Source organism: Manis javanica, chromosome 4, assembly GCF_040802235.1.
Source record: "Manis javanica isolate MJ-LG chromosome 4, MJ_LKY, whole genome shotgun sequence".
In the NCBI taxonomy this organism is placed as follows: Eukaryota; Metazoa; Chordata; class Mammalia; order Pholidota; family Manidae; genus Manis; species Manis javanica.
In genome coordinates, this window is record NC_133159.1 from 178,231,017 (window position 1) to 178,257,562 (window position 26,546).

Sequence of the window (26,546 nt, forward strand, 5' to 3'; positions counted from 1 at the left end):
CCCTCATCACACAAGAGTGTGTCAGCAGGACCTGGGGCCACTCTGCTGCCCCACTGTTGATGCAGGCCCCTCCCCACACCCCCACCTCGGCAGGCCCAGGCCTGCCCCATGGGGCCAGCACTCTGCCCCCTGCCAGAGTCCAGATACACCTGTTTACCTTTGGGCCTGGGCCCAGGATGGAAGTGCACCTGACTCCTGACCACGTCTCCCCCACCGGCCCTCACACACCCTCTTTCCCTCCAGGCAGCTCACCTTCTTCCTGCCCCAAGCCTGGGTTCCCTGTGTTTAGGTGGGGGCGGGGCAGAGGGCCAGGGCCTGTTTGCTCCAGGACAGCACGGAGTGCAGGGCCAGGGGAGCTGGGGCCTTCCAGATAGCCCCAGGGTCACTGGATGCAGGTGCGGCCTGTTCTGCGGAATAGGATGGGTTCTGGGCTGGGATGCGGAGGCCCGCAGGGTCTGAGCTCCTGCCCTCCCCCCATCGCACACCTGGTTGGGGGATACATGGGCGAGGGGGGAGGGGAAGGTGGCAAGCCACAGAGGGGGGGCTCCTTGCTTTGGGAAGGGGCTGCCCCCAACACCCAGGAATGAAGTGGTTCAGGCGCTTGTCACCTCAAAGGTGGGGATAGAAAGGGATGAGGGAGGGACCTGCTCAGAGAGCTTGAGTCATGGGCTCAAAGCCACACAGCTCAGAAAAGATAGGACCACTCAACACAACACGTGGTCCTGAATGGGTCTGCGGGAACAGAGAGGAGCATTAGTGGGGGGACAATCTGCAAAATGTGAATGGGGTCTGCGGTGAGCCAGGATCACCAGGTCAGAGTGAGCTTCCCGATTGCAAGGGTGATAGTAGGGTTATGTGTCCTCATTCTAAGGAAATACACACCAAAGTGTTCATTCTAATGGGGCATCATGTCTGCAGTTTACTGCCAAATGGTGCAAAATGTGTTTTGATTGGGATTACATTCAATCTATAAGTAAATAGGAAGTAAACAAACATCTTTTTCAAAAAGCCATCCAGCCCTGGGTCAGGCAGGGTTGGGAAGAGGAGGGGCCCTGGACTGCAGGCTTTCTCTGCTCCCCCACCCCACCTGTGAAAAGGCAAAACGCAGGCAGAGCCCTGCGCCCCAGCCCCCTTCAGAGGACCCTTTTGGCCATCGCTGCACATTGGAAGCATCTGGGGACCTTAAGAATGCTGATGCCTGGGCTGCACCCCTGGGACCCTTGTCCTGGGCGTTGGGATGTTCAGTAACCCCTGGGTGATTCTCCTGTGCAGCCAAGGGTGAGGACCCCCGCTCGGCTTCTTCAGCCGTTCCTTGCCACAGTGGGCAGTTCAGCCAGTCCCTGCCCTTGCCCAGCGCCCACCTCCCCACCCCCTGCATGGGCCTAGGCAGACGGCAGAGGGAACAGTGACACACCCCATCTGTCAGTCCAGGACGAAGCCCCTCTGGCAAGGGCTGGAAGCTGATCCCGGGGCCGGTGGAGAAGGATGGAGGCCCCTTGTGTCCCCAGTGCTGGGGACAGTGAGAGGAAGGCTGAGAGGCCGTGGGGAGAGGGTGGGAGGAGTTGCTTGGGGGTGAAGGCAGTCTCAGAGTGGAGGCAGCCCCCTCAGCCTGCTGTGGGGAGGGGAAGGGGGCCCTAAACCCGCTGGGCCCGCAGTGTGTGCCCTTCTGAAGTATTTGGAATGATTAGCAAGTGAAAGCCGCAAGTTAGCCTGGGGAATGCCAGGTTGGCCTAGGGCCACCCTCTAGTGAAGGGAAAGAAAGGGGCTTCGGGAGAAGGCGTCAGTGGAAGCTGGACAGGGTTGTGTGGGCAAGCGTGTGTGTGTGTGTGTGTGTGTGTGGTGTGCACAGGGCAGGGCTGGGGATGTGGTGGGGAGTGGGAGCTACTGTGCTTGCAGGGCTGGGAGGGGGCTGGGTGCAGAGATTGGTTCCTGGCAGAGCTGGGCGAGGGGACCGAGAGGGGCTTTTGGGTACCACCCAAACATACAGTTCCTGGGCCTAGTTCCCCATCGGAACTCCACTAGGCTGGCTGCTCATGAGGGGAACCTGCGGTGTGAACACGGAGGTGGGGAGGGTCTGGATTCCCCAACCTCCCTGGTGGCCTTCCTCCTCCTCAGGCCTGCCTTGGGCTTGGGAGGAAGGTGCTGGGCACTGGGTGAGCCACACCAGGGTGGGAAGTGGGGCCCCGAGCTGGGGCCCTCTGACCTCACACCCTGTCCTTCCAGGAGAGGAACGGGGGAGGGAGGTGCTGGAGGCAGGCCCAGGCCAGCACCCAGGCGAGCCCAGGCAGGCCCTCCTGGGGGGGCAGGCCCTCCTGGGGGGGAACTCAGGAGGCAGCCCTGGGCATGCTCAGCCTTTGTGAGTCCCCGGAACCAGGCAGGGGGCTGCGCCTCCTTTGTTGCCCATCCCTGGGGACTGTGGGTGCTGTTTCTCCCATTGTGAAGATGGAGGGCTGAGGCCCAGGCTGCAGGGGACCCCAAAGGGCTGCTTCTCGGTCCTTTCCTCCCTGGGGACACAGAGGTCATGCGCAGTTCATCAGAGGGACTCTTCAGTACCTCAGTGCCCCTCATCTTCCTCCCAGCCATCCTCCTGGGGCAGTGAAGAGGGCCCCCCAAAAAACCTACCCCTCAAGATTTTTCCCAAAGAAAGCTGTAAGTAGGCCCATTTTAGGATTAAAAAATGTTTATTTTTAAAAACTTTTTGTTGTAAATAACTTTCCATGAAAAAGGTTAAATTGCCCCATGAGGCAGGAGGGTGGATGTGGGACACAGCCCCGGGGCTCAGACACTCCCCAACAAGTGCAGGCAGGGGCCAGCCCCCTTTCCTGGTCCTAGTGTTTCTAGCAAGATCAACAGCCCAGCAGGTTAAGCCTCAGCTATAGCTACACTCACTACATTAGCCTGTCTGTCCCCTCCCTTCTGCAGCTTGGCTGCCCCTGCCTCCGATCTCCCCAGAACCCCAGCTCCCCGCTGCTCGGCCTCAGGCTACCCCACCTCCAGGATGGGGCCTGGACACCCCAGGGGCCTTACAAAATCTCGTTGCCCCCCCTGGAACCCTGATCTCCTGTCATCTTCTCTCTCTGCCCCTTCCCCCAGCTCCACCCCATCTACTGCGCCCCAGCCCCAGGGAGGCTTTGCTGGGAGAGGCCTCCAGGGGGTTAATTTGCTGTCGTCTAATTAGCATTTGTTGTACCTGGGAACTTTCTCTGGATAGAGACCTGGGGAGGAAAGCAAGAGAGGGGGGGGAGTGAAGCTGAGGGGCTCTGGGGTGGGCCCAGCTTAGCCAAGGCCCCCAGACCCTGTCTGCAGCTCTCAAAGTGCAGGGCCCTTGGCAGGTCCCTGGAGCTGGGAAGATGGGGATCCATGAAACACTGTGTATATGGGGGGCTGGGAAAGGGAGGCAGCAATTCTGATACTGGGCCCCGTTCTCAGCCTCCTGGGCTGGAATCTGAGGGCAGCCTGGGCTAGGGGCCATGGGGCCTCATGGGGCCAGCCTCAGGAGACCTGGTTCAGCCCCTGCCTGGGCAGTAGGGTGTCCCTGGGCCTGTGTTGGGGGGCAGTCTGAGCCCTCAGTTGGGTGCTGTAGGGAGGTGGGATGGGGGCCTGGCCTCTTACAGGAAGGCGCCCACACTGGCCCAGTCTTGCAGGTCGGTGGCCAGGGTGGCGTCCCCGGCCTCAAAGAGGGGCTCTGGGGGCAGGCAGCCACTGCTGCTTTCGTCCCAGGGGTGCTGCAGGAAGGACGTAGCCAGAAAGGTCTCGTCGAAGTCCAGGCTGTTGGCAGCCTGCTCCGCTGGAGGCCCCCAGGTAGTGGGGCAGTCGATGTGGCGGCCGTGGACAGTGAGGTCCACGTCCCCATGAGAGGCAGGGCTCAGCGGTGGGCTCAGTTCCAGGGCCCCCAGTGTGCCCAGCTCCCCGCCCAGGGTGCCGGCATCGAAGATGGCCTCCCAGTCAAAGTTGCCTTTGAGGGGTTCCAGCTCGCACTGCTCCTCGTGGGTCAGGAGCAGGGTGCTAGGAGGACGTGGGACCTTGGCCACCCGCTTGGGCAGTGGCTGTTTGCGCTTATGCCCGAGCCTGCCCGCGCCTGCAGCCCAGCCCGCCTCCCCGGTGGCCTCCTCGAACTCCCGCAGCAACTGCTGGGCCTCGGTGTTCACGGTCAGCGGCCCAGCCCACGGAGCGGGCTCCTGCGCAGCCTGGCGGGCAAAGGCTGGGTGGATGTGGACCGGGGGCAGCCGCCGCTTCTTGAAGGCGCCGCTCAGCAGCCGCTCGGCGTACTGGGGGTCAATGCGCCAGAAGCCCCCCTTGCCGGGCTCATCCTTCTCCCGGGGCACTTTGATGAAGCACTTGTTTAGGGACAGGTTGTGGCGGATGGAATTCTAGGCAGGGGTAGAGAGGAGAGAGAGGACAGCTGGGTGAGCTGGAAGGGCCGGCAATGGGGGGCTCCTAATGCTCCTCTACCACCTCCTGCCATCATCTCCCCGACGGGGGCTGGGGGGCAGATGTACTGCTCTGACTGTGAGACTCTAGGACACCAGCCACAGGAAACCAGGAGCTGGAGTGCTGTTGGGGGCTTTTGTTCCCTGTTGCTGGGATATCTGCCTGCTCAGTCATCCGAGCCCTGAGCCACAGGGTGGCTCTCAGTGCCGCCCTGTCCTGCCCTCCCTCCCTCACCCTGCCGCTTGCAGCCTCTGGCCAAAGGCCTCAGCTCCCCCAGGGCCTGGACAGCTATTCCCCTCCGCCTGGGCCTGGCCGCCCTCTCTGTTTGTGAAGTAAGTTGTTTTGGGGCAGGGGGACTGGGTGTGAAGAGCTGTGTGCCTGAGTGTTTGGAGGGACAAAGTAGGGGGGGATCTGATGACTCTCCTTGCTGAGCCGCTGCTGGCCTGCACCCTCACCCCCTTCCTTCTCCCACCTAGGCTATGAGGCCTCAGTTGATTGTTACCCAGCCAAGAGCATAGCGCTCATTCCTGGGGCCCGTTTCCTGCAGCCCAAGCTTCCGGTTGGCATAGGGTGGGGGTCCCCACTTTCTCACCAAGGCAGAAATGGCACTTGCCCCAGAGTCATGGCCCAAGCAAATGTGGAAGCATCTGGGACTGTCAGCCTGCAGCCTGCCCCCTGAGGGTACTCCAGCGAAGGGGCTGGGCATTTCTGGGGCCTGTGCTCCAGGCAGCGTGACTCTCAGGGCGATGTCTGCCCGGCCTCAAATCACCACCTGCCTGGCTCATTCCTAGGTGTGCAGTCTTGTCCAAACCACGCTGGGGCATTGCAGTTTGGGGCCCAGATGGCAGGGCAGGTGGGTGGGTAGTGCCCCTTGGCAAGGCTGGGGTGTTTACGCAGTGGCCCGGGCCCTTTGGCTGCTCTGCGCCACGTTCTGGAGCCGTGGAACATGAAGCCAGTGCTGTAGGGAGAGCCCCTGTGGAAAGCACCTGGCTCAGGTAATTGTCCCCCCAGGGAGGTTGACTGAGAAGAGGGGGAGGAGAAGAGGTAGAAAACTGGAGAGAGGTTGGGGTGAGGGGTTGGGACAATATCTTTAGGAAGGACCCCTCCACTGGTACATAGCTGCCCTTCACACCCCAGAGCAACTCCCCTCCCCGCAGCCCAACTGCAACGAGCAGGACCAGGACGCAGAGCCAGGCTGGGGCCATGCTGCAGCTTCCACTTCCGAGTCCAGCCCTGACAAACTGTCCTTGGGCAGGGCAGTGTCTAGGAATTTTAGGACTTGAGACAAAAATGTGTCCCTCTATCCATCACCCTCCTCTAGGAGACTATGTCCAGGCATAGTCTGACCCTGGCCTTTGGACTGGGCCTGCTGCTTTCCCCTTGAACTTCAGCATTCCCACCCCTAAAGCCCTCTGAATACCCTCCTTCCTCCCTCTGTGAAGTCAAAAGAGGGGCAATTCCAAGCACTGGGCTCCCTCGAGGCCCTTCCTCAAAGGTCTTCCACTCTTGGGGTCCTGACTGTACTCCACCTACTTCACATGCGTACCTGCGACGTGAGTCCAGTCTGCGTGGGCTTGGGGGAGGGAGGGAGCGGACCCCACGCGCGCCTTCCCTACCTGCCAGGTGGGATCAGCATGGCGGAAGTAGCAGAAGTTGTCCGTGATCCACTTGTAGATGGCCGACAGGGTGATCTTGGTGGCCTTGCTGGCCTGCATGGCCATGCAGATGAGCGTGGCGTACGAGTACGGTGGCTTCACGTGCGGGTTGGTGGAGTAGTCCACGTCGTCGGGGGGCGGGGCCTGTGGAGGTGCGCTCCTCGACGTGCAAGACGCTGTGGGCTTCCCCGGCGTGTGCGGCTGCCCCAGGCAGGCGGGGTCAGCCGCCAACGGGGACCCTGGCGCTGCCAAGCCAGGTACCTGGTGGTAGCCGTGGGGGTCAGTGCCCCCCGGGGGCAGGGCAGGGGCCTTGGCGTTGAGAATGGAGAATTCCTGCAGCCACTGTAGGCTGGTCAGGCTGTCATCCAGGGCGTCGGGCTCCTCCAGGCTGCCCTCCGGCCCTGCCTCCTCCGTCGCCCCTGCTCCCGAGAGGCGTAGCCAGCTCTCCGCCATGTCTGCGGGAACTCTCCGAGGGGTCGGCCAACATCCACGGGCTGAGCCTACGGTGGCCCGCCACGCTCTCCCGCCCGTTGACTCCCGCGGTTCCAGTTACACGGCCTCCCGGAGGCGCGCTTCCATCCCGGGACCCGGGGGTAGCCTCCTCCGATTATGCAGAATGTTTGTCGTGCCTGAGGGGACCATAACGGGAGCTGAACATTCTTTCCCCACCCCTGAGGGCACAGGGGGTGCGAGGGGGAGGTGCCTCTAAAATCGTCCCCTAAACTGGGAGGATCTGGGAAAGGGGATCAGTGTCCGAGGGTCCGACGGCCACAGGGCCCGCCTCGTCCTTTTCCTCTTGGAGGTTCTAGAGATTTTATTAGCCAAATGAGAGAAGAGGACAGGGGCATCCGAGGCTACTCCCTTCTCCAGGAGAGAGGGAATGCAGAACCCCCCTACAATAAGTGCAAACGGGGCGAGGGAGCCCAGGTGGGCAGTACGAAGGGGCGGAGGGGTGGGGGAGGTCGTCTCATCTGTGAAAAGGGATATTAGGATAGGGGGGTCACCGAAAAGGAAGGGAAAGGGACAGAGTTATAAGGGGGTGGGAAATAAGTGCCCCCTAAACTCCTCAGATGTCGATTCCCAGGCCCATCACTTCCGTCGAGATGACGCGAGGGCAAGCTAGTACCGGCACCCTTCCTTGCTGCGGCCGCGGCCCTCCCAGTCCCTTACCTGGCTCAGAGCGCAGCCCCGGCCAAAGGGAGGTTCTGGAAGAAGTTCTTTCCACCTACTGCGGCTCTTTAACCCCAGCTCAAGCGCCCCGCTGGCGCCCCTCGTCGACCTCCAGCCCGACGGTGCCTCTGAACGTCGGCGGCCCAGGGACCGGTATTAAGTAGCCACTGCAAAGGCTTCTCCTGCTGCCATGGAGACGCTCCGCCCCCATAAACAGCTTCCGCTGCTGCCATTGGTCAGCACGTCTCCAAGGAGACCGCGGCCCTGGCCGCCCGCTCAGTCTGAGTCTCCTCGAGCTCCCTCTTTCGGTTGCCCTCTCCCGCGCCACCAGGCCCCTACCCGCCACCGAGGCCCAGCGCTGCGCATTCCCGCCCGAGGGCCCCGCGCAGGGCTCCGAGGAGCGCGAGACTCGGCGCTCCCGCGCGAGGCCCTCCCCTCGCCCCCGCCCCCGCCCGTCCGGTCGGCGGATCCCCCGGCGCGGCGGGCCGAGGCTGCAGCGGGCTTCGGCTCGGGAACCGAAGGCGTGCGGGTGTCCTTTCCTCTCCTCTGGACTGCGAGCGGTACTTCCTCAAGCTTCTGTGGCCTTTCCCTCTCCCGACCCAGAGTGTCGTCTCCCGTGCACGCTGGAGGCTCCTGCCTCCGAGGCTACCTGCCGCCCAAGTCCGCAGAAACGGCCGCACAGACCGCAGACACACCGAGACGAGGAGGGTACTCCATTGTGTCCCGGTAATCGCTCCCTCCCCACTCCTATCCTCAGCAAGGTTCCCGGAAACTGACATTCCGGAGGCTTCTGGGGAAGTGCTCTCCCTCCTTTCCTGATATCTGAGGAGGCAGAAGCCACAGACTTGCCAAATTCTCCAAGTGGGGTCATTTGCCCTGTTAGTTTCACCAGCCTTTAAGTGACAGGGACTAAGGGTAGAGGGACACCGGGTACTGTGTCTGGTCCTCTGCCCTGCCCTTGGCCTCCCTCCTGTCACCAGCTTTACCGCTCTTCAATTATTTAAGAGCTGCAGTGTTGGAAGTTCTCCGGGGGTATGGTGAGGGTGGGGCTGAAGGCTCCTTCCTTAGGCCTGGGCCCAGGGATGGCACATCAACCCCCACCCACCCAAGAGCAGGTCTTCCCTTGTCCCTTGCGCTCTCCTACTCCATCACCTCCAGATTCTCGAGTAAAAATACTTAGAAGTGCTGGAGAAGTCAGACACTTTCACAAATAAGCCAACTACACAGTTAACTCTCCTTCCCTTGTAAACAGTTTTATTCATTTTAAGAATCATGCAGCAATCCATAAATATAGCATCCTTGATGTCCCCACTGTAGCGTACCCATGAGTGTACTCCAGGGATTGAGAGGGGTACACAGGGGGCACAAACAGTACACACACAGATCCTACAGCACAGCGAGCAACCAGCATGCCAAGTTCAGGCGGACAGGACCCTAACTCTCCCTAGATGAAACTGCTTACGGGGTGTGGGTCTGTGCCCAACTGGGTAGCAAAGGAAAAACAGCTCTGAGAAGGCCAAGGCCAAGCAGGGCATGGGAGAGCTCAGACCTGAGCATGGCAGGAAGGAACCGCACACCTCCAGCTGCTCCGTGGCCTCGTGTGAGAAGGCAGGCCCCATCCCACTCCCTCTGGGTCAGCTGCTTGTCACATGACTGTCCCCATATGAAGGAGTAGGGCAGTAGGGTTGGCAGCTGCCCCGTTCCCTGATCAGGCTGAGGACCAACCTCTTTGGATGGGATATTTCTGTTTGCCAAAGAGCCAAATGAGAACAAAGAGGGTGTGTGTGTGCATGTGTGTGTTTACTTACGTATGTGAAAGAGAGAGAGAGAGAGAGAAATAGGAGTAAGGGCCATTTCTAACTCGGGTATGTCTTGGTTGTGGAAACAAAGCCTTGAGGAATCTTTCTGAGCCTCTGCTGAGAGGAGGGACACAGACCTTTCAGAAGGGGTGGATTGTGGCTTCCTCTTAGGGGTCCTGGCCACTATAGCTACTGTTTACCTGCATCTCCTTCATCTCAGGTAACAGTACACTGTGAACACTACCTGCCGGGAGCAGAGGCGGGCTCTGTGCCACCACCCCAGGCCAGGGGAAGCTGCCCATTCCCTGGCGCTTCTGGAGCTTAAATGTCAAGGAAATCAGGAAATGGGGTTATTGCTCCAATCTCAAGTACGAAAGGGGCTGTACATAAGAATGTTGGGAGAAGGGAAGGACAGTAAGTTGGGCCAGAAATAGAGTTCACTGTGGGATTTCCGAGATGCTGGACCTGGGTGCTCAGGACAGAAGCTTAGATTCAGGCTTGGCTCAAGTCACGTCTGTCGAGAAACGGTCCTCCCTCACCAGAGCAGGACATGAGCCACAACCACTAGGCAGTGCCAAGGAGCCACAGTGAAGGTGCAAAGGATGCCCTGGGCACTGGGCTCTCGTTGAGGTCTTGAACATGGCCCTGAAGAGCTCTTCTAGGGTAATGATTGCAAATACTAAGGCAGGCTGTCATGACGGGCATGGCCTATGGCTCTGCCACATCTCAGCCTCACAAATTACCGTGCCCAACTTTGCTTCCCAATCTTATGTTCCACCCAACAACCACTTTCCCAAAAGCCAGCAGATGACACATCCACCCAAGAGCTACGTGGGATCCACTGATAACACTAGTGTTGAGGCAGCGGGACCTCCTGACAGCTTCTTATCTAGCCTTGAAGTTTCAGGCTCTAGTTTACCTGCCTTCTACTGGGCTAGGCCCATGATTTGAACGTCAGTATCTCTAAATCTCTAACAAGCCTATGGAAGGCATTACATCCCTTTCCCCCATCAGGCTCAGAAGATCTGGAAGGCAGGAGAGGATAAAGTTGGGTGGGGAGGCTTCCAGACTACTGCTGGCCCTGGCTCAGCACCCTCCACCACTTCCCTTAGGGCTCCTGGGCACCAGTCTGAGAAGTGCTGGTCTAACCCTCTCAACCTATTTCTTCCAACTATTAAAAAAAGGGGTGGAGATGGGGACAACAGGGATAAGAATGCCACTCTACAGGGTTGCTGCAATGAGATGTGATAATGGCTGACAGCTCCCAACCCTGTGCTTGGCACATAAAGGTGGCCAAAAAATGTTTTTTTTTGAAATGTCAACTTAGGATGGAGTTCCAGGCCTTCATGAATGCCCCTGATCATAAGTGCCGGGGGAATTCTCAGACTCAAGGCTGCCTCCCAGGAAGACAGATACTGAGGTACAGGAGACTAGTTCTGCTACCAGAAGCAAGCACTGCTTTTTCAGCCAACCATTTTTGTCCTTGCAAAAGGGCCCTCGTAACACTTTTGGGAGTTAACTCCTCTTATAGTACAACCTGGCTGTCCCTTCTCACAGGAGTCCTGCCAAACATGTTTGTGATGAAGCTGCCAAAATGCCACATCTTCTTGGTTTACCTGCTAAAGAGAAAAAAGATGCACAAGAAACTTCGGGGGGACCTTGACTTCACCTGAGGTTAGGACATGGTGGGAACATTCCAGAGAGTCTCTGCAAAGGGTCTTGTGAGCTGTAGTTCATTGAGTGGCTTCAGCCCACAAGAAGAGAGGAGGCTTCTCTTCTGGGAAGGGAAGGGTCACAGTTACAGAGGTGAAGCTGGGAGAAAGAGAAGGCTGACCTCAACGTCCAGCTTTCACATAGGTGTAAAAAGTCCCCGTGTGTCTTGCTGAGGGTGCCCAAGAGGCCAGTGGTCCAGTGAGGCCAGGATGGAATGTGAGGGCAGGAGGGGGGCCAGGGGCAGGGGCCGGGGCCCTCAGACGGCCAGAGGACCCCACACACAGGGCCTGTGCTTAGGGTCCTCCAGGCTGCCCGATGATAAGCGCTGGCGCTGTGTGTTCCGACGACTGGCAATGTTGTCATCAGCCTGCCAGGTACCTGGAGAAGAGAAAAGGAAGGTTTTAGGGGCCAGATCTTTGGCCAGCTCCAGATGGTGTCCTCAGTAGTGCAGCCCAGGACTTCAGCACAGAAGCCAGCAGGATTTGTGTTACCTGAAACTCCCATGCATGTGCGAGCCACAGCACGTGGGGGAGAAGTGGGCGCCGCGAGGTGCAGGGGGCTGCTCCTGCCCCACTGGGCCACTGACAGAGCGGGACATGAGAGAGGTATCTTGTTTTGTGAACTTGCCCTCTAATCACTTCTGTATCTTTGTTTGGAAGTTTGCCCATATGTTACAGACAGGGACAAAAACACTGGGCTGGGCTGAGATTTTCATGGGGGCAGGAAGCAGCGGAGGAGAGTGAGAAGAGCTCGTTAATTTGTGCCTGGAGTGCCGGTGTTTGCTGTGGGGGTCTGGGTGGGGCAGGAAGCACTGGGAGCCTGCAGGGTGCCAGGGACAGAGGATGTGGGGGAGGCCAGGCGCTGGCTCTGCACCCCTCCCCCACACCTGTCTCATCTCGCGCTGTGCGCCCCCAGTTCCCCACCCTCTCAGCAGCGAGCAGAGGTGTGCTATCAGCTGGGGCCACCGACCTGGGGACCCACTAGCCCGAGGGCCTTGGGGTGCCACAGGCACCCCCACCGAACTCATCCACCCTTAAGCCGCCTCCCTTCCTGCTCCGGGAGCGCCAGCTGCCCAAGCCGGAAGCCCCTTCTTGGCTCCTCTCTCTCCTTCGCGCTGTCTGATCCAGGGCTACTGCCTGTTTGCCTGCCTCCTAGTTACGTCTAAATGTTCACTCAGAAAGCCTGGGCTTCGCTCTTGGCTTGTAACTTACCGCCTGTGGTGCTGGGCAGGGCGGTGGGGCCGTGGAGCCCGGCCCTCCCAGCCATCGAGGGGAGATGCATACTCACCCCACTCTGTCTGCACCGGAGGGAACGAGCCGGTCTGCTGAGGGCTGGGGGCCTGGGAGAGCGAGGAGCAGGCCCCGCACCCCACCCCAGCTTGCCTCCGTTGCCCGCCCAGCCCACCGACCAGCTCATTCCCTCCGGTGCAGAGAGCCTCTTCTGAGATCACAGGCAGGGTCCCGGCTGCCACACACTCAGGACAAAGACCTAACTCTCCGCTCCTATGGCCCATGTACCTCCTGAGCCACCCCTCCTAGTGTCCCCCCTCACAGGCCCCAAGCCCGCGAGGCCCAGTACGTCCCAAAGTGACCCCCAGCAGCCTGGACGACCACCCCACCTTTCACAGCATGGAAACTGCTGAATTCTTCAACTCCTCCACTGGCATGTGGCCCTCGGGGCAAGGCTGGCCCAGCGGAGGACTCACTTGTGGAAGGGCCAGCCCGTGGGAGGGGTGCCTGGGCTTCACTGTGTTCAGGTTTGAGGGGGCCGCTCACAATGAGGTCAGCCTCAGGCGAATCTTGGGTCCAGCCCCAGATGAAACACTTTAATGGCAGGAGCACTAGGATTAGGTGGGCATAAACTGCTTATTTCCCGTAAAGTCCCGGTGTGACAATCCATCAGAAGGCTCTGAAAGTAGTTTGTGGAGGTGGACTCCCTGGGGTACAAGCAAGTGGGGCAGGGAATTCTTAGGTATTTCCCTTGCCCAGATGGGATTTGGGGCTCTCCACTCCTTGGGGTACTGGAGTCTGGGATGTGGGTCAAAAGAGCTTCTCCCCTGTAAGGGTGACAAAATGAACAGAAGGCAAAACTGCCTTTAAGTTAGGAACCCCAAAATAAAATGACCTGTTTGTCCACTTAAATAATTTGGTAGATCTCATACCTATTCCTCAATGTTTATGGGGCAGGATTCCGGAACTGCCGCTGTTTGGTAGGAAAGACCAAAAGCAAATGGTAAACGAGAGAAGACACACGTGCATATACAGAATAAAAGCAACACCAGGAAGGCCGGACTGACAGGCTGTCTGGCTCAGGATTCACATAGGCTCTGCTACAGCCCCACCAGCCTAGACTCCTCAGCCAGCACAGAAACCTGGTTCCCTCCATGACAGCCTCAGGGCCCAGCTGAAGGCCCTGCTCCGTCTGGCTCCCGGATCCACTCTGTGGGGAGAGGAGATCTCACGGCGGTAAGGTGCCCTTTCCCGCAAACAGCTGGGCCCTTGGCCGAACTCGGCTGCTGCCCTCCTCACCCTGCATGGGGGGCAAGCCTGGTTGTAGAGAGTGAACCCAGAACACTGAGGAGGGCTCCCTTCGGAGTGCTACCATTCCGTCCAGCCCCTCGGCCAGAAACTGAGCGTGGAGATTCAAAACGCTTCGTGGGAGATAGAAAAAGGTGCTTTCCGTTCAATCCTCATTTTGGCCAATGAGAATCTGGGGAGAGAAGAGACCTCCGGAGGCCCGATTCGGGCAGCACGTCTGGGAAATCGTGCATATCCTGCCTCTACCAAGCCAGTCATGAAATTCAAGGGCCATAAGGAGTGGAAAGGCCTCCTGGAGCTCCTCTTCAGGGGAAAAAGAAACTTAATTCAGAGTTTTCTTTAGCGTCTGTTAGTGTGAACTTTCTCTCTCAATCTTGGGTTATGAGGCCCGAGGAGAGGAGTGAACTGAACTCCAGGTCTCCATAGATGCTTTCAGATTCCACGGGCAATGCTCAGTGTGGTCATCTAAAAATATATTTGTGTTTCCACCAACAAACCCAAATTATCTTTGCTTTTCCCATGACGTACACTACCCAGAGCCTGTTCACAGAGTTTTCACAGGGCCCCTGCACTGCCACCCGTGTGGCGGTCCCATAATTCCTTGGAGCCACATGTCCTTCCCATGGCCTCCCGATTCCAGTCTGCTCAGGGCTTGTGCCTACCAACTTCGATTCCCTCTTTTTGAGGACCTTTTAGAACAATCTCAGAACATTAACGCCCCCCCACCCAACCGACTGCCTTGGTCTTGGGGCCAAGAAAGTTTGGAAGCTTCCTAGGCTGAGGGGACCTAGAGTGGCACAGGGGCCCTTTCAGCCATACCCACATGTGTGGGGAGGATGGGGATGGGACCGCATGGCCCTCATCACAGCAGGGGGACTCTGTGTGAGCAGGGGAAGGGGGCAAGTGGTCCAGGGAGGGTGGGATGTTCCCCGGGCTCTGTGAGGGGAGTGGCCTCCACAAGACGGAAACCCTCTCCAGCAGAGACCAAGTGCCTTGAGGGGCTGTCATGGCACCGTTGGAGCTGGAGGAGCCAAGCCTGCCTGCAGGGGCCATTTGAACTTACAGCTCAGAGCAAAGAGGCCTATTTATTCCACATGACCTACCAAAGTAGACACTCCTGTCTTTGACTCAACAGATGCTTCTGAGCACTTTGCTACCAGTGTTATGCCAACAGACAGAGAAACATTTACCAAGGGAGCAAACCTGCTTTCTCTGTCCCGTCAGAGCCCTGAGACAGCTGGTGAGGGTCAGTGGGACACCTCAGGCACTTAAACGAGTTCTTCACCCCACAGCCCTCACCAGCTTTTGTTCTCAGGCCCGGCCTGAACTGTGAGCCCTGTTTAGTCTCAGAATGGCCGGCTCCCAGGTCCCTGCAGGAACCTGGGGCCCCTTCTCCCAGGCTCCCTCCCCTCCCAAAGTCCCCTAAGTGGAATGAATACCCACAAGCAGCTGACTGGAGGGAGTTAGGAGGAGGAGGAGGCAGCAGGAACAAGCACAGTCTCCACCTGCATGGCAGGAACCCGCTGAACCAGCTCCCAGCAGCCCCTCTGCCAAGAGGCCCGGGTGGGGTCATCTGGAGGGAGGCAGGAAGCGCAGTGAGACGACAGCTGGAAGGGGCTGCCACAGACGCAGGGCTGTGTGAGGACAGAGGTCCTCCTCCCCAGTGAGTGACCAAGGGCGCCAATTCCAGACACACCCTCCCATGACCCTTGCCACAGAAGCATCCCCATTTTTGTGGAGTGGGGATTAATATATTCTCACAAATATTTTTTTCTCGGAAAATCTCAGTATATTGAGGCCCTTGTCAGTTAGGAGTGGAAACCTGAGCCAAAGCCCCTGGGATGCGGACACGCCCAGCAGGCCTGGCACCGGCCCAGCAGATCAGGGGGACAGTGCTGGCACAGAGGGAACACGGACTTCCACACAAAGGCTAGATAACAGAAATGAGTTCAAAAATAAACAAAAGACAGAAAGAGTCACATTTGGCAAAAAGACATGGAAAACAAATGGGCAGACAGAAGCGAGGAAAGAGTGGGAAGGCAGGCAGTGAACCCCGGGCCCCACGGCTGGGTCTGCGCCTGTCTCCCACCATGGGCAGGTGGGCTGACGCCACTCTTGGCCTCGCTGGAGAGAAGAGACCTGGGCAGACCGAAGAGGAAATGGCCCAGAAGTCCTCGGAAGGCTGGAGAGAGCAAACACCTGGGAATGACGGTCCCCTGCCACGAGCCGAGTTGGGGCAGAGTGTGAGCGGCCCGTGTCTTCCACAGGCTGATGGAGAGTGGCAGCCCCAGGAGGCCACGGCCCTCCAACACGTCTACCACCTCACTGGGCGAGCCAAGCACTGGACCCATGACGCAGTGTGGCTGTTCTGAAGGTGAACCAGTCGGTCTTTATTCCAGGGGCTAAGAGATTACGAACAGCACAATGGGAAGGACAGTCTCTGCCGCGGAGCCCGGAGGGGCAATTTTGACCCAGTTCACTCGGGCAGGACTTGGCCCCAGAGAAGAGGTCCATGGAGCCCCTGCATGAGCACACGGAGCAGAAGGAGGTTGGTGCTCAAGGTGCGATTAGCAGCAGGTTAGAAATTTTGCTAGATTCAGTTTAGTTTTATGAGAAGGAATAAGGGCACACTGACAGCCCTGATTAAATTTAAAGTTAGGGCTCCAGGGAGCACAGTCACCCTCGACCCCTGACCTCTCCTTTGGGATCCAAATCTGGTAAGTTCAATGCAAGGGCTGACCCAAGGCTCCCTGGATCACAGAGCCATTTGCGAGTCTATGAAATGTCGCTTTCCAAGTCCTCCCTGTTCCTCACTGAACACATTCCTTCTAAGTAGGCACAGATTCCCTTTCAAAGGCTCAGGCTGTCTTTCCAGGACTACCTTAGAGAGGTGGTGTCTGTCTGCCTCAAACTTCCTGTTGATGTCAACATGACCGGGCCACGGGATCTGCAAGATGATGATGCAGGGGGAAAAATCAGGCCAGCTTGGAAGGGGAAGAAGCTTTGCTCATTTCTTCCTGTCCTAATATTCTCACTCAGAGCAGGGGTTGCTGTTTGCACAAAGCTTAAGTACTCTCCTGAGGCCTCCTCAATTCCTTCCAGCAACTGTTTTCCAGCATCTTAGTACAGCCCTCGCCTTCTTGCAGGAACTGCAGGGCAGGAGGTGGGTGTCCCAGGGTGACAGCAGGGGTGCAAGCAGGGGAGCATCTCCCACCAAGTTCATGTTCAGCAGACTGCCACTCACCGGGCAAGCAGACCTCAGAGCACAGCTTATTGTCCAGTGCTTTCACGCTTGCGATGTCAAAGTCATTGTTATTGTCACACTCCGTACCTAGAAGTGCACATGTCCTCTGGCCTGCAACGGAGTTAATGCAGTTAGAGAGGGGCTGGCTCTATTTTTCTCTGCTTTGCTGTCCTTAAAATAAAGATCTTAAGGATGGAGACAAAAAAATCAAATCACATGTTAAAAAAAAGACAGTAATTAAGTGGGTAAAGAGTGGACAATAAAGGAATCAAGTTGGGTGAGCCTGTTTGTGTTCTCGCCCTATTCTGCCCTGTTTCCCTAACTGGCCTCTTTCCAGCCATTGTTCAAACCACGGGCAGGGCTGTGGGATGCAGGCTACACAGAGCACTGTGACCGGAGCAGTCTGGCTGGGAAAGGCTAGGGAGAGCTCCTGGGGAGGTGAGCCCAGCTCCTGCCTGTGTGTCTTGGGTGTTGATGACCACAAGACTCTGAAAAATGATAAATACGTAAATCCACCACCAAAAGTCTTAGGTTCCATAATTTCACATATTAAATCAGAATCAACACATTCACAAAATTATTTGTTTTCAGATGAGACTTAATTTGTTATTTTGAGTATGTTTTAATTAAGAGATTGATCAGAAACCTACAGACATGTGAGAAGGAAGTGGAAAGTTTTAGACGTTATTTTTGTCAAGCTCCCTGCTTTTATTTCTTGGTGAAAGAGAGAAAACACAAATACACCGTGTGGGCTGCAGAATGTTAGGTGGGAACTACCTGCCACCCTGTTTTTTAGCAGCAAACACTCTACAGGAGGACAGCCAGAAAGGGCGACTCGGAGCCTGGAACACTGAGGCCATCAGCCGGGTCAAGGAAGTGCCTGACCCCATCTCAGGCTGGCGGGCGCGATAGTGGCGGAGGCTCAGCCTTGGCACCGGCCCCTCCTTCAGGGCTCCTTGGCCAGACAACAGCGGCCAAGTCAGCATGCACACCCCCTGAGCCCCCAAGCAACGGCCAGCACTAAAGCAGAAGCAACTAGGATGACATCTGCATCCAGGCTGGGGTCAGGATGTGCTCTGGAGGCGCCCTTCTGTGGGCGCAGCAGGAGGCAGAGGCATGTTCCAGAATGTGTGGGGTCCTGTCCCCAGGTGGGGTTCCTGCTCCCTTGCTCTGTCGGGCATTCCTTCACTTCTAGCCTTACTAGACACAAAACTCTTCCAACTGAAGACGTGAAGGAGGCCTGAATCACACTAAAGAAAATGATCACCCTAAGCCCATCAAACCCTTTCCACACTCAGCTGCTGATGACTCTTTCCCACACCTTTGCTGTGCCCATGCTCTACGGTCCCTCCGTTACCATAATGTCAGCCATTTTCTTTTAAAGCAAATCCCAGCCAACTGCCTAGTCCTTCCTTCCAAGGGGAGGAAACTGTCTGCTGCTAAAGCTCGGGGCTGCCAGGGTGGCTCTGTGGGACTCAGCTGAAGAGCTGAAGCAGGAGGCAGGTGAGGGGAGCTGCCCACGGAGCTTTAGAACGTATTCCATGTAAATGGAGGCCTACTCGTGTCTTCTGCAGCACCCCCACCCATCCTGACATCTTTGGCTTTGAGGCCCAGAGAGGGCTGGGAAGTCCCCTCGGCCCTCAGGACCCTGCTTGTTTTGATACTCCGTCCAGATGACAACTTTTCCCCAACAGCCACACAGTTAAGTAGTACCACCAAGTCACACCAGTGCCCCTTTCTGTACGCTTTAAAGAAGACCCAGTAAAGAGAAATAACAATAGGGAGGAAAACACCAGGTCTTTTACCATCTTCCTGTGTGGGTGACCCGTCCTCTTCCTCTATAACATCGTTTCCCTACGACAGAAGAAGGTACTATGAGTCTATAAAGCAGTGTAATAAATATGTTGATGGGCTGAACATGGAACTAATTATCCTAATAGTATTTAACCCCAGGCCTGTGTCAACAGCATGCATTTCCATTCATCTGAGGCACCCAGGAGGCCGAGCAGAGGCAGATGTTGCTTGGTGAGGCCTGGGGCCCTACAGAGACACACCCTAGGAATGTCAGGAGTGGCCCTGCTAATAGTTTAGCTCATACTGTTTCTCTAAGGTGGACACAGAATCTGTCAAATGAAAAAGCAAATAGTGAGATCATAAAACTTTCAGGACTTCCTTAGGACGCCAAGCCCCATCAGATAGTCCTCTGGGAGCATCTGGCTGAAGAAGTTCTGGTGCCCTTGGGGTGAGGGCACCTCCCCGCACACCTTGGTCAGGGCACTTCTCATGCTGAACTGCAGTCCTGTTCCCCGACCCAGCCCTGACCTGGACAGGGCTCCTGGGTGGGTGGAGTACATGGGGGGCAGGGCAAAACCAGGCCACTTGGGTCTTTATGTCCCCCAGTGCCAGGAAGTGCCTGCAGCAGTTGTCCTGTATAAATACTACATGAACAAGGACAAACACATTCTCAAGGTCTAGGGTCTGGCTGGGAAGAGCACCTGTTAGAACTCGCTCCACGCCTGACACACAGATGCTCTTCCCTCTGCCCGCACCCCACCTCCAGTTGATCCAAGCTGTCACCCAAGTGGCCCCCCATCCTTCTGTATCTCCTGCAGCTCCATCAGGCCCCTGCCTGGGAGGAACACTGTGGGCCGCCGTCGGGGTTACCTCTGCATCCTGCTCCTCAGCAGCGAGGCCTACGAAGTTGCTGTCTGGAGACCCCACGGGCATCGCCTGCAGAACAGTGCTGAGCATCAGGTGCGGACCCGGCCACTCTCCGACCCCAACCACGTGCTCAGGGCAGAGGTGGTGCCAAACGCAGATCTGAGCGAATCTTCAACCCAGGAGCTGGTGGCTCATTTTCTGGGGCTCTCCTTCCAAGCACATGGGGACATCGCAGATAGCCCTGGCGGCTCTATGAGCTGCTTCGGACACGCGTGTAGAGCACAGGCAGCAAGGATGGTCCCCACGCTCCTCACTTACCTCTCCTTCTTCGGAGGGGGCCCTGCTGGAGGTCTGGGAGGAAGGGGGGGCCTCTCCCTCCTCTTCAGTGCCAGGGGCAATGTAGGAGCCGGACATGGAGGAGACCGTGTCGGTGCTGATCTGGGAGTGGCGGCTCTGGGAGGACACCATGGACATGACTGACTGGGCCAGGCTGCTGCTGGCAGGGTCTGTGGAGATGGGCGGAAGGAAGGAGAGGGGGTCAGGCGCCGTCCCTGTGAGCTGAATGAGGCGGCAGGGACCACATGGCCTCGCCTTGCCCTCACCAGGAAGGTTCCAGAGCTGTGGTTTTGCAAGGTTCTGCTCTTCTACACTTTGGAGCTCAGAACTCAACCTTAGGGACAAGGGATTTGGCTTTTCCTGTCATAATGTTAAAGCAAAACCTTATGAGGCAGGACTGGGAGCAAGACACCTGCTCCTCCCTCAGCTTTTCGGCAAGACTGCCATTCATCGTAGGAGAGCAAGTCCCCCAGAATCTTTAGTTGGGCCTGTTAGTCACATAGCTTAGGCACTGACGTGCTGCCCAAGTCCGTCCCTGGAGGGGCTATTCGGAGCGCTGTGGCCCAGGCTGAGGAAGCGAACATGCAGTTGCTCCCCTCCTCCTGTACCTTCTGGAGAGGAGATTGTGGAAGAGAGAGGCGTCCCTGTGCAGGACGACTGGTCGACAGCTCCTGACGATGACAAGGTAAGATTCTCACTCTCTGGAGTCACACCACATTTCTGGGGGAAGCAGAGGAAGCTTAAGTCAAGCATTTTGCAGGAAGGGTATGAGCAGGGGCCTGGGGGAGGGGGAGAGGGGGCCCTGGGGGGACAGAGGCCCTACGGCCCCCACTGAGTTACATGCAGAGCAGGCAGGCCACTGCCTTTGTCACCACTATTCCCCCTCCCCGGCCTGGGCCACCCGCCTGCTCCCAGGGGAGGTGCAAACTTCAGTCAGCACATCCTGCCTGAGGCACAGCAGCTGCTAGGGCCACACAAAGACAGCAGCTCAGGTGACGCAAGTCACCCAGCAGCTGGGACATGGGAGCACCCCAGGTTTCCCCAGTATTCTGAACAGCCTTCCTTCTGAAGGAAAAGAACACAGACCCAGCAGAGGCCTCGCTACCTGCTGGGCATCTCCACTTGGATGTTGGGGTAGTTCTGGCTCTATGCAATCAACTCAAACACCACCTCTGCACCCCAACCCACTTCTGGCTCCCTAGCAGTCACCCCATCCCAGGCCGAGGCAAAGCCCTGTGGATTCTGCCTCCACAGACTGATCCCCCTCCTCTAGGCACTCTTTATATTTTGTTCCAGGCCTTCCCTGCTGCCTGGGGTCCTGGACTAGAATCTGGCTCAGCCTGTCCCCATCCCCTGTCCACACACTGCCGTCCGGTGGGCCTTGATGAAGGAAGTGCTCCCAGTACCACGGGCCTTCTCAGAGCCAGCCCCCTCTCTGTGCCTCTGTGTGTGCAGTCCCCTCAACTGGAAGGTTTCTCTCACCTTTCTCTACATGTCTAAAAATGTCAAGATTCAGCTCAAAGGGTACTCCTGCATAACACCTCTCTGAATTCCTCCCCTGAACGTGGCCTTTCACACCTCTGCTGCAGGACTTTATTGTCCTTGTTTTGGGTGCATGTATCTTCTCATTAAAATTCATTCACTCATTCATTCAACAACTCCTTACTGCGCAACGACTATGTGACCGACAGGGTGCTGCTCTTTGTGCACATGTCCCAGCCCAGCTAGACGGTGAACTCCTCATCTGCACGTGGTCCCCTGGGCCTGGCACACTGTCCTGCAGAGGGTGGGTGTAATAGCCTGTTGGGCCATCTGTGGGGGGGCACGGGGCCTGTCTTCCCCACTGGCTGTTCCCAGGCCCAGAGCCCTCTTTTCTCCAGCATCCGTCCAGCTGGCTCTCTTGCGTCCTCCCTGTCTGTTCATGGACCACTTTTCAAAGACTGCAAACTGTGTTCTCTGCCTCGAACTGCCTTCTCCCTTATCTGATGTACTGATCCACAGAACCATCTGACACACACATTTTTTTCTCACTGTCTTTTGTGTCTACCCTGCCCCAATGTCAAGAACATAAGGGTGCTCAGGGCAGGGGCTTGGGCAGTTTGCTCCCTGCTGCTATCCTCACACTGGGGCTGGGGCCTGGTGACTGACACAGGCTCAGTACACGGTTGGAGGAATGAGTCTAATGCAACCTTAGCTGCTGCCCCAGATAATGCTCCAGAGGTGTCTGATGATGAGTGAAAGCAGATGGGCCTGCAGAGGCAGGCAGGTGGGAGGAGAGGGCCTGCAGCCCAACGTCCAGGAACCGGAGGAGGAAGCAAATTACCTCTCCAAGTTGCTGAGCGGACGGTCTCTGAGAGAGGTGTGTCTCAGACTCGCTGCAAGAACGCTCATCCTCCTCTTCATGCAGCACCGAAGAGCTCTGGGAAATGGCCCTGTGACAGTCCCGCAGGGAGAGCGGCTGAAGCCCATGTCCAGGGAAAGAACAGAACTAGCCTCCCCTTAGCCAGCCTTCACAGGAAGAAGGGGCTGCACAGGGAATGAGGGGGCCCAAACAGAAGGGGTACGGGGGTGGGAAGAGCACCAGGAAGGGACTGAGACCACTTCTGGGTGTAAGACACCCGAGTTTTACCTTTAACTCCTCCAGTAGCTTGTGTGTATACTTAGAGAAGACAACTGACAATTTTAGGGGCTCAGTATTTCATCAATAAAATATCCTCCTTCACTCTGCCACAGAAAGCTTACCATGACTTGTGCTTGGTTGGACTTAAGTACTTAACAGATACAGATGACAAGCTTCCTGCAGCCTTCAGACTAAGTGAGGCTTCCCGGGGGGCCTGAATGACCCTAACGAGGTTGTCTTCCCTATACCCTATCTCCTCCCCCAAAAAAGAACACCTCGGAGATTTGTCTATCCGGATCCTCCTAAGGACCTGTATGCCATCTCCTTTCCTCTCCTAAAGGATAGGATAACCTTCCCCGCAAGTGTCAATCCCAGGTCTTCACTGCCAGTGACCCAGGCTGCGAGCCAGCACTGCAAGAGGTGAAGGATGGACTGAAAGTGCCTCATCCAGGCCCCCAGGGCCACTGCTGCTGAGTGCCAGCTACTCACTTGGAGAGACTTTTCTTGAGCTTGAGTCCTTGGCTGCTGCAGTCAGACAGGCGGTCAAGGGGGGAGAGAGTCCTGACGGGGGGCAGATGGCCATCGCTGCCGTAGGAGGGCAGCATTCCTGAGAGGTGGCCATCTCCAAGCACGTGGAGTGGAGGGACGGCTGGGGATGGGGTGAGGGGCCCATTGAGGGCTTCCAGAAGAGACACTACTTCATAACCTGGTGGAATGTTCTCTGAGGACTACGGGAATCAGACACAGGTTGAAAAATTAATCAAATACTCTTTGTTTTATGGCATGATCATGTTTCTTATTCTACACTGGAAAAATGTTTTCTTTTACATGTGGCCTGGGGTCAGGCAAGAAAAGCTGCTGTTCTAGAGGTCAAAGAACCATGCATTCCTATAATCTGCTTATAGATGAACTTCTTCTTAATAATTTTTCTGATTGTAATAGAAATATACATTCATTAGAGGAAATCTGGAAGATATGTGAAGGTAGAAAGGAGGAGAAAATATCATCAATGAGCAAATCACCCAAAGTAATACCTTTTATTATTGTTCTGGTGTATTTTCTTCCTGTTTTTTTCCTCTGTACTGTTTATCAAGTTCTAATCTATCTGTTTATGTCATCAACATACTTTCCTTCATATCTGTCTCCTTTCATAGTTACCATAAGTTTCCCAACTGTTCTACTAGTGCTGGGAATTTAGTTGCATCCAGCATTTCCTACTGTAAAAAACATTTTGGTAAATTATCCTTGTGCATGACTCTTTTCACAGTTTCTTTTCTTGGTATTAAATTCTTAGACCTTAGGCTACCAGGTATAAATGTTTTTAAGGCTCTCGATACATACAGCTGTTTTGTTTTGTTATTTTCAATTATCTTTCTAGTTACACTCCAGTAAGCAGAACAGAAACCAATTTTAATTGCTTCTCTGCCAGCTCGGAGTAGCTTTTAAAAAGACTTTACATTTAAGAGGTGAAAAATAGTGTCTCATTTTATTTTGCATATGGTTGATTTTTAAAAAAACAGTTGTTAACCAGTTATGTTTCCTCTTTCGAGGATTAAAAAACTATATCCTTTGCTCATTTATTTACTGTTTTACTCATACAAGCAAGGCAAAGATAATTAACCTTCTCTTGTATATAAATGTTGCGAACACATTTCTTTTTCTTTAAATGAGTTGTTTGCCTTTCAATTTTGTTCATCTTCTACACATCTGAAGTTTTACATTTTTTATGTGGTAAAATCTGTACACTCCATTTTTTTGTAGTGCTGCACTGCTTTTAAGCTTGGAGAGTCCTCCCCCATCTAAAGTCAACTAAAGAATCATCTAATATTTATTCTAGGTTTTAATGTTTTGTTTGTTTTGCTTTGCTTTTAATATAGTTAACTAGTTACTCCATCTGGAATGTATTTGTTATCCAGTAAGGAGTAAAGTGCTAAAACTGATTTTTCTCCCTGAATAGCTAACTAATTATTCCAAAACCATTTACTGAAAAATAAGTCACTTGCACTAGTGTGTTAATCTAAAGACTGTACCTGTTAGTCCATAACTACAAAGCTTCGAGGATTTACTCTAACACTATCACTTACACTGTGAAACCAAAGGGAATCATCTCATCACCTTGGCTCCCAGTTACTGAAGCCATGAAATGGGATAAAGTAAACAGTTACCTTCCTCAAGGATTCAGATAAACGTAGTAAATTGTATTCACATCCAAAACAATCATCCCCTTGTTTCTGCTTGGGGAAGTTCTGGAGTTGGACCCCACTGGAGTGAAACAGCAGGCAAACTACTGCTACCATGGTAAATATTCACTGGACACGGAGTCCCCAAGGAGGAAAAGGGGAGTTTTAATGATCATTATCTGATTTTCCATTACAATATTGGTTGGTTTTAACAGAACAGGATCTAGGCCAGCTAGCTAGATACTTCAGCATGCCAAAGTTTAATTATTTTTCTATGAAGTCACGTAAAGAAGGAGGAAGGGTGGGAAAAGCCAGCAAGGAGACTACAAAGCGCTAGTTTCACAGGGCGCTGTGTTTCCTGCCCGACTTACTGAATGCTCTTCTGAGTCAGATGTCTGGGATGAGATGATGGGGTTAAAACTGGTTGGAGACAAGGGGCCCAGTTTTTTCCTCATGGCTCGAATCTGAAGCAGAGCCCGAAAGGCTGTGAGGAATAAAACAGGCAATCAGGTTGTCCTGATGCAGGAGTCAGGATGAGCAAGAGCCCAGACAGACCGCCGTCCCTCCTCCCAGCGCCCAGCGCTGCTGACACAGCAAGCCCAGCCACTGCCCTGCGGCTCTGGGGCTTACGGAGTCGGCAGATGGGACAGTTGTTGGCCTGGTAGCGCAGTGTGTCTGCACAGGTGTTACACAGGCAGAGGTGACGACAGGGCAGAATCAGGGTGTCCCGGACATCGGAGAGGCACACCACACACTCGGCACTGTTATCGCTTACTTCATCCTCAGCCACCTGGCCGGAGAGACAGAAGTTTAGCCAATGACGCAAACACCTTCACGTCCCATGCTTTCTTTACAAGGCAGCCTGTCCAAGGAGCTGAGACAAGCAGAGAAAGTCTTAGGTTCACATTGGACTTGACAGTTTCCCAAGTGTGTTCACATACTCAGTTCACCTATTCTGGGAGCTGCTTCTCTCCAGCTCATCCTGTGGGGCTCAGACCTGGTCCTCTCTTGACAGGCTGAGCCGAGGGGCCTAGTGGGCTGCCCAGGGAAGGGAGAGAGCAAGGGAAGAGCCAGGGAAACAGAGTGCACGGGGCTCCTGAACTTATCCTGACCCGCCTATTGCCCACATTCCCAAGGGCAGTCCTCTGAGAGGGGGAACAAGAAAATACCCTCCTCAGACCAAACTGACTGTGGAGTTTGGCGGGCTGAATTCCTAGGTCCTGGCTTTATCACAGAATTTCTCACTCTGCCTCCTGGGAAAAGTACACTCAGAATTTTGAATAGAACTTACCTTAGACTCTTGTGTGTTGTATTTGTTTTCAATTCCATAGATCTCCTGAAGTAGGTAGCTGACCCCGTCTACCTGAAAAGCAAACAGAAATGTTCAAGGGCAGGCTGACTCTACTGAGAGGTAGGAGTGGGAACTGACACCCCAACCTTCTCTAGTAACCAAGGACTACTGATTCACAATGAAAAAAATCAAAGGCCTGGACAAGTAAAGGATGCTTTTATTTACTTATGCATTTTCTTTGGGAGGGGAAGAAAACCAAACATTTAATTCATCCACCACCATACCCAACAGGGAACATGACGGTTCACCAACACAATAGCAGTTGTACTGCAGTTCACTACCACAGGCCATTAAGAGGCATAGGCCACAAAAAGGACAGAAGAATTTGCATCAGAACATTGCAACAGCTACGTCATACAAGCTGAGTTCGGACATTATAGAAAGGAGAAAGAAAAGAAATGGACAAGGACAGAGAGGAAAGGGAAATTCAGAAGAGAAGAAACAGCAAGACTGGGCCCCACCACTGCCACAGAGCCCTCATGTCCCACACATCACATTCCCCACCACAGAGCCCCCAGGTACAGCACATCCCCCACCACGAGGCCCCCCTGTTCCTCACCGCCCCCCACTATGTAGCCCACCATCACCAGCACATCGCTCACCACAAAGCCCCCGATCACCAGCACAGCCTCCCACAACAGAGCCCACCCATCTACAACACACAGCAAAACTACCCCTCTGGGCCCTGTTTCTTAAAATCCCAACTTCAATACCCAATTCCACTCCCTCCGGCCAGGGCCTCTTCAGAACAGAGTTTGCCCTTCCCTCACTTCTTGATGTGAGCTCACTCTGTCCTCGGCCTGGCCTCTGTTCTAGCGTCCCCGCACTGAGACCCAACCTGTCACTGAT

General features: G+C 55.4%; 2 protein-coding genes across 14 annotated transcripts in view; both read right to left on the reverse strand.

The window, feature by feature from the left end:
* Positions 1–2,662: 2,662 nt before the first annotated feature.
* Positions 2,663–7,982, reverse strand: FOXJ1 (forkhead box J1). The gene is made up of 3 exons (XM_017674423.3): positions 7,257–7,982; positions 6,048–6,715; positions 2,663–4,370 (listed from the first exon to the last, which is right to left on the reverse strand). Exons 2-3 carry the CDS (start codon positions 6,537–6,539, stop codon positions 3,609–3,611), a joined length of 1,254 nt encoding a protein of 417 aa, XP_017529912.3. The 5' UTR covers positions 6,540–6,715; positions 7,257–7,982; the 3' UTR covers positions 2,663–3,608.
* A 506-nt stretch (positions 7,983–8,488) lies between these two features.
* Positions 8,489–26,546, reverse strand: part of RNF157 (ring finger protein 157) — a 62,582-nt gene continuing 44,524 nt past the window's right edge. The window contains exons 9-23 of one of the 13 annotated variants that reach the window (XR_012130881.1): positions 25,638–25,709; positions 24,977–25,136; positions 24,718–24,830; positions 22,656–22,894; positions 21,870–21,978; positions 21,213–21,323; positions 20,155–20,266; positions 19,529–19,716; positions 19,214–19,279; positions 18,355–18,403; positions 16,550–16,660; positions 14,749–14,878; positions 12,930–12,970; positions 12,474–12,824; positions 8,489–11,146 (exon numbers count right to left, since the gene is read on the reverse strand). Coding sequence is in view for 6 of the 13 variants with exons in the window: in XM_036996883.2 (XP_036852778.2) it covers positions 11,025–11,146; positions 16,550–16,660; positions 18,355–18,403; positions 19,214–19,279; positions 19,529–19,716; positions 20,155–20,266; positions 21,213–21,323; positions 21,870–21,978; positions 22,656–22,894; positions 24,718–24,830; positions 24,977–25,136; positions 25,638–25,709 (1,452 nt within the window). In the remaining 7 variants the exon portion in view is untranslated. Of the gene's footprint in view, positions 11,147–12,386; positions 12,825–12,929; positions 12,971–14,748; positions 14,879–14,899; positions 15,827–16,186; positions 16,253–16,549; positions 16,661–18,354; positions 18,404–19,213; positions 19,280–19,528; positions 19,717–20,154; positions 20,267–21,212; positions 21,324–21,869; positions 21,979–22,655; positions 22,895–24,717; positions 24,831–24,976; positions 25,137–25,637; positions 25,710–26,546 lie in introns of those variants that run through there. The other 12 variants (XR_012130880.1, XR_012130884.1, XR_012130883.1 and 9 more) reach the window with 12 other exon arrangements.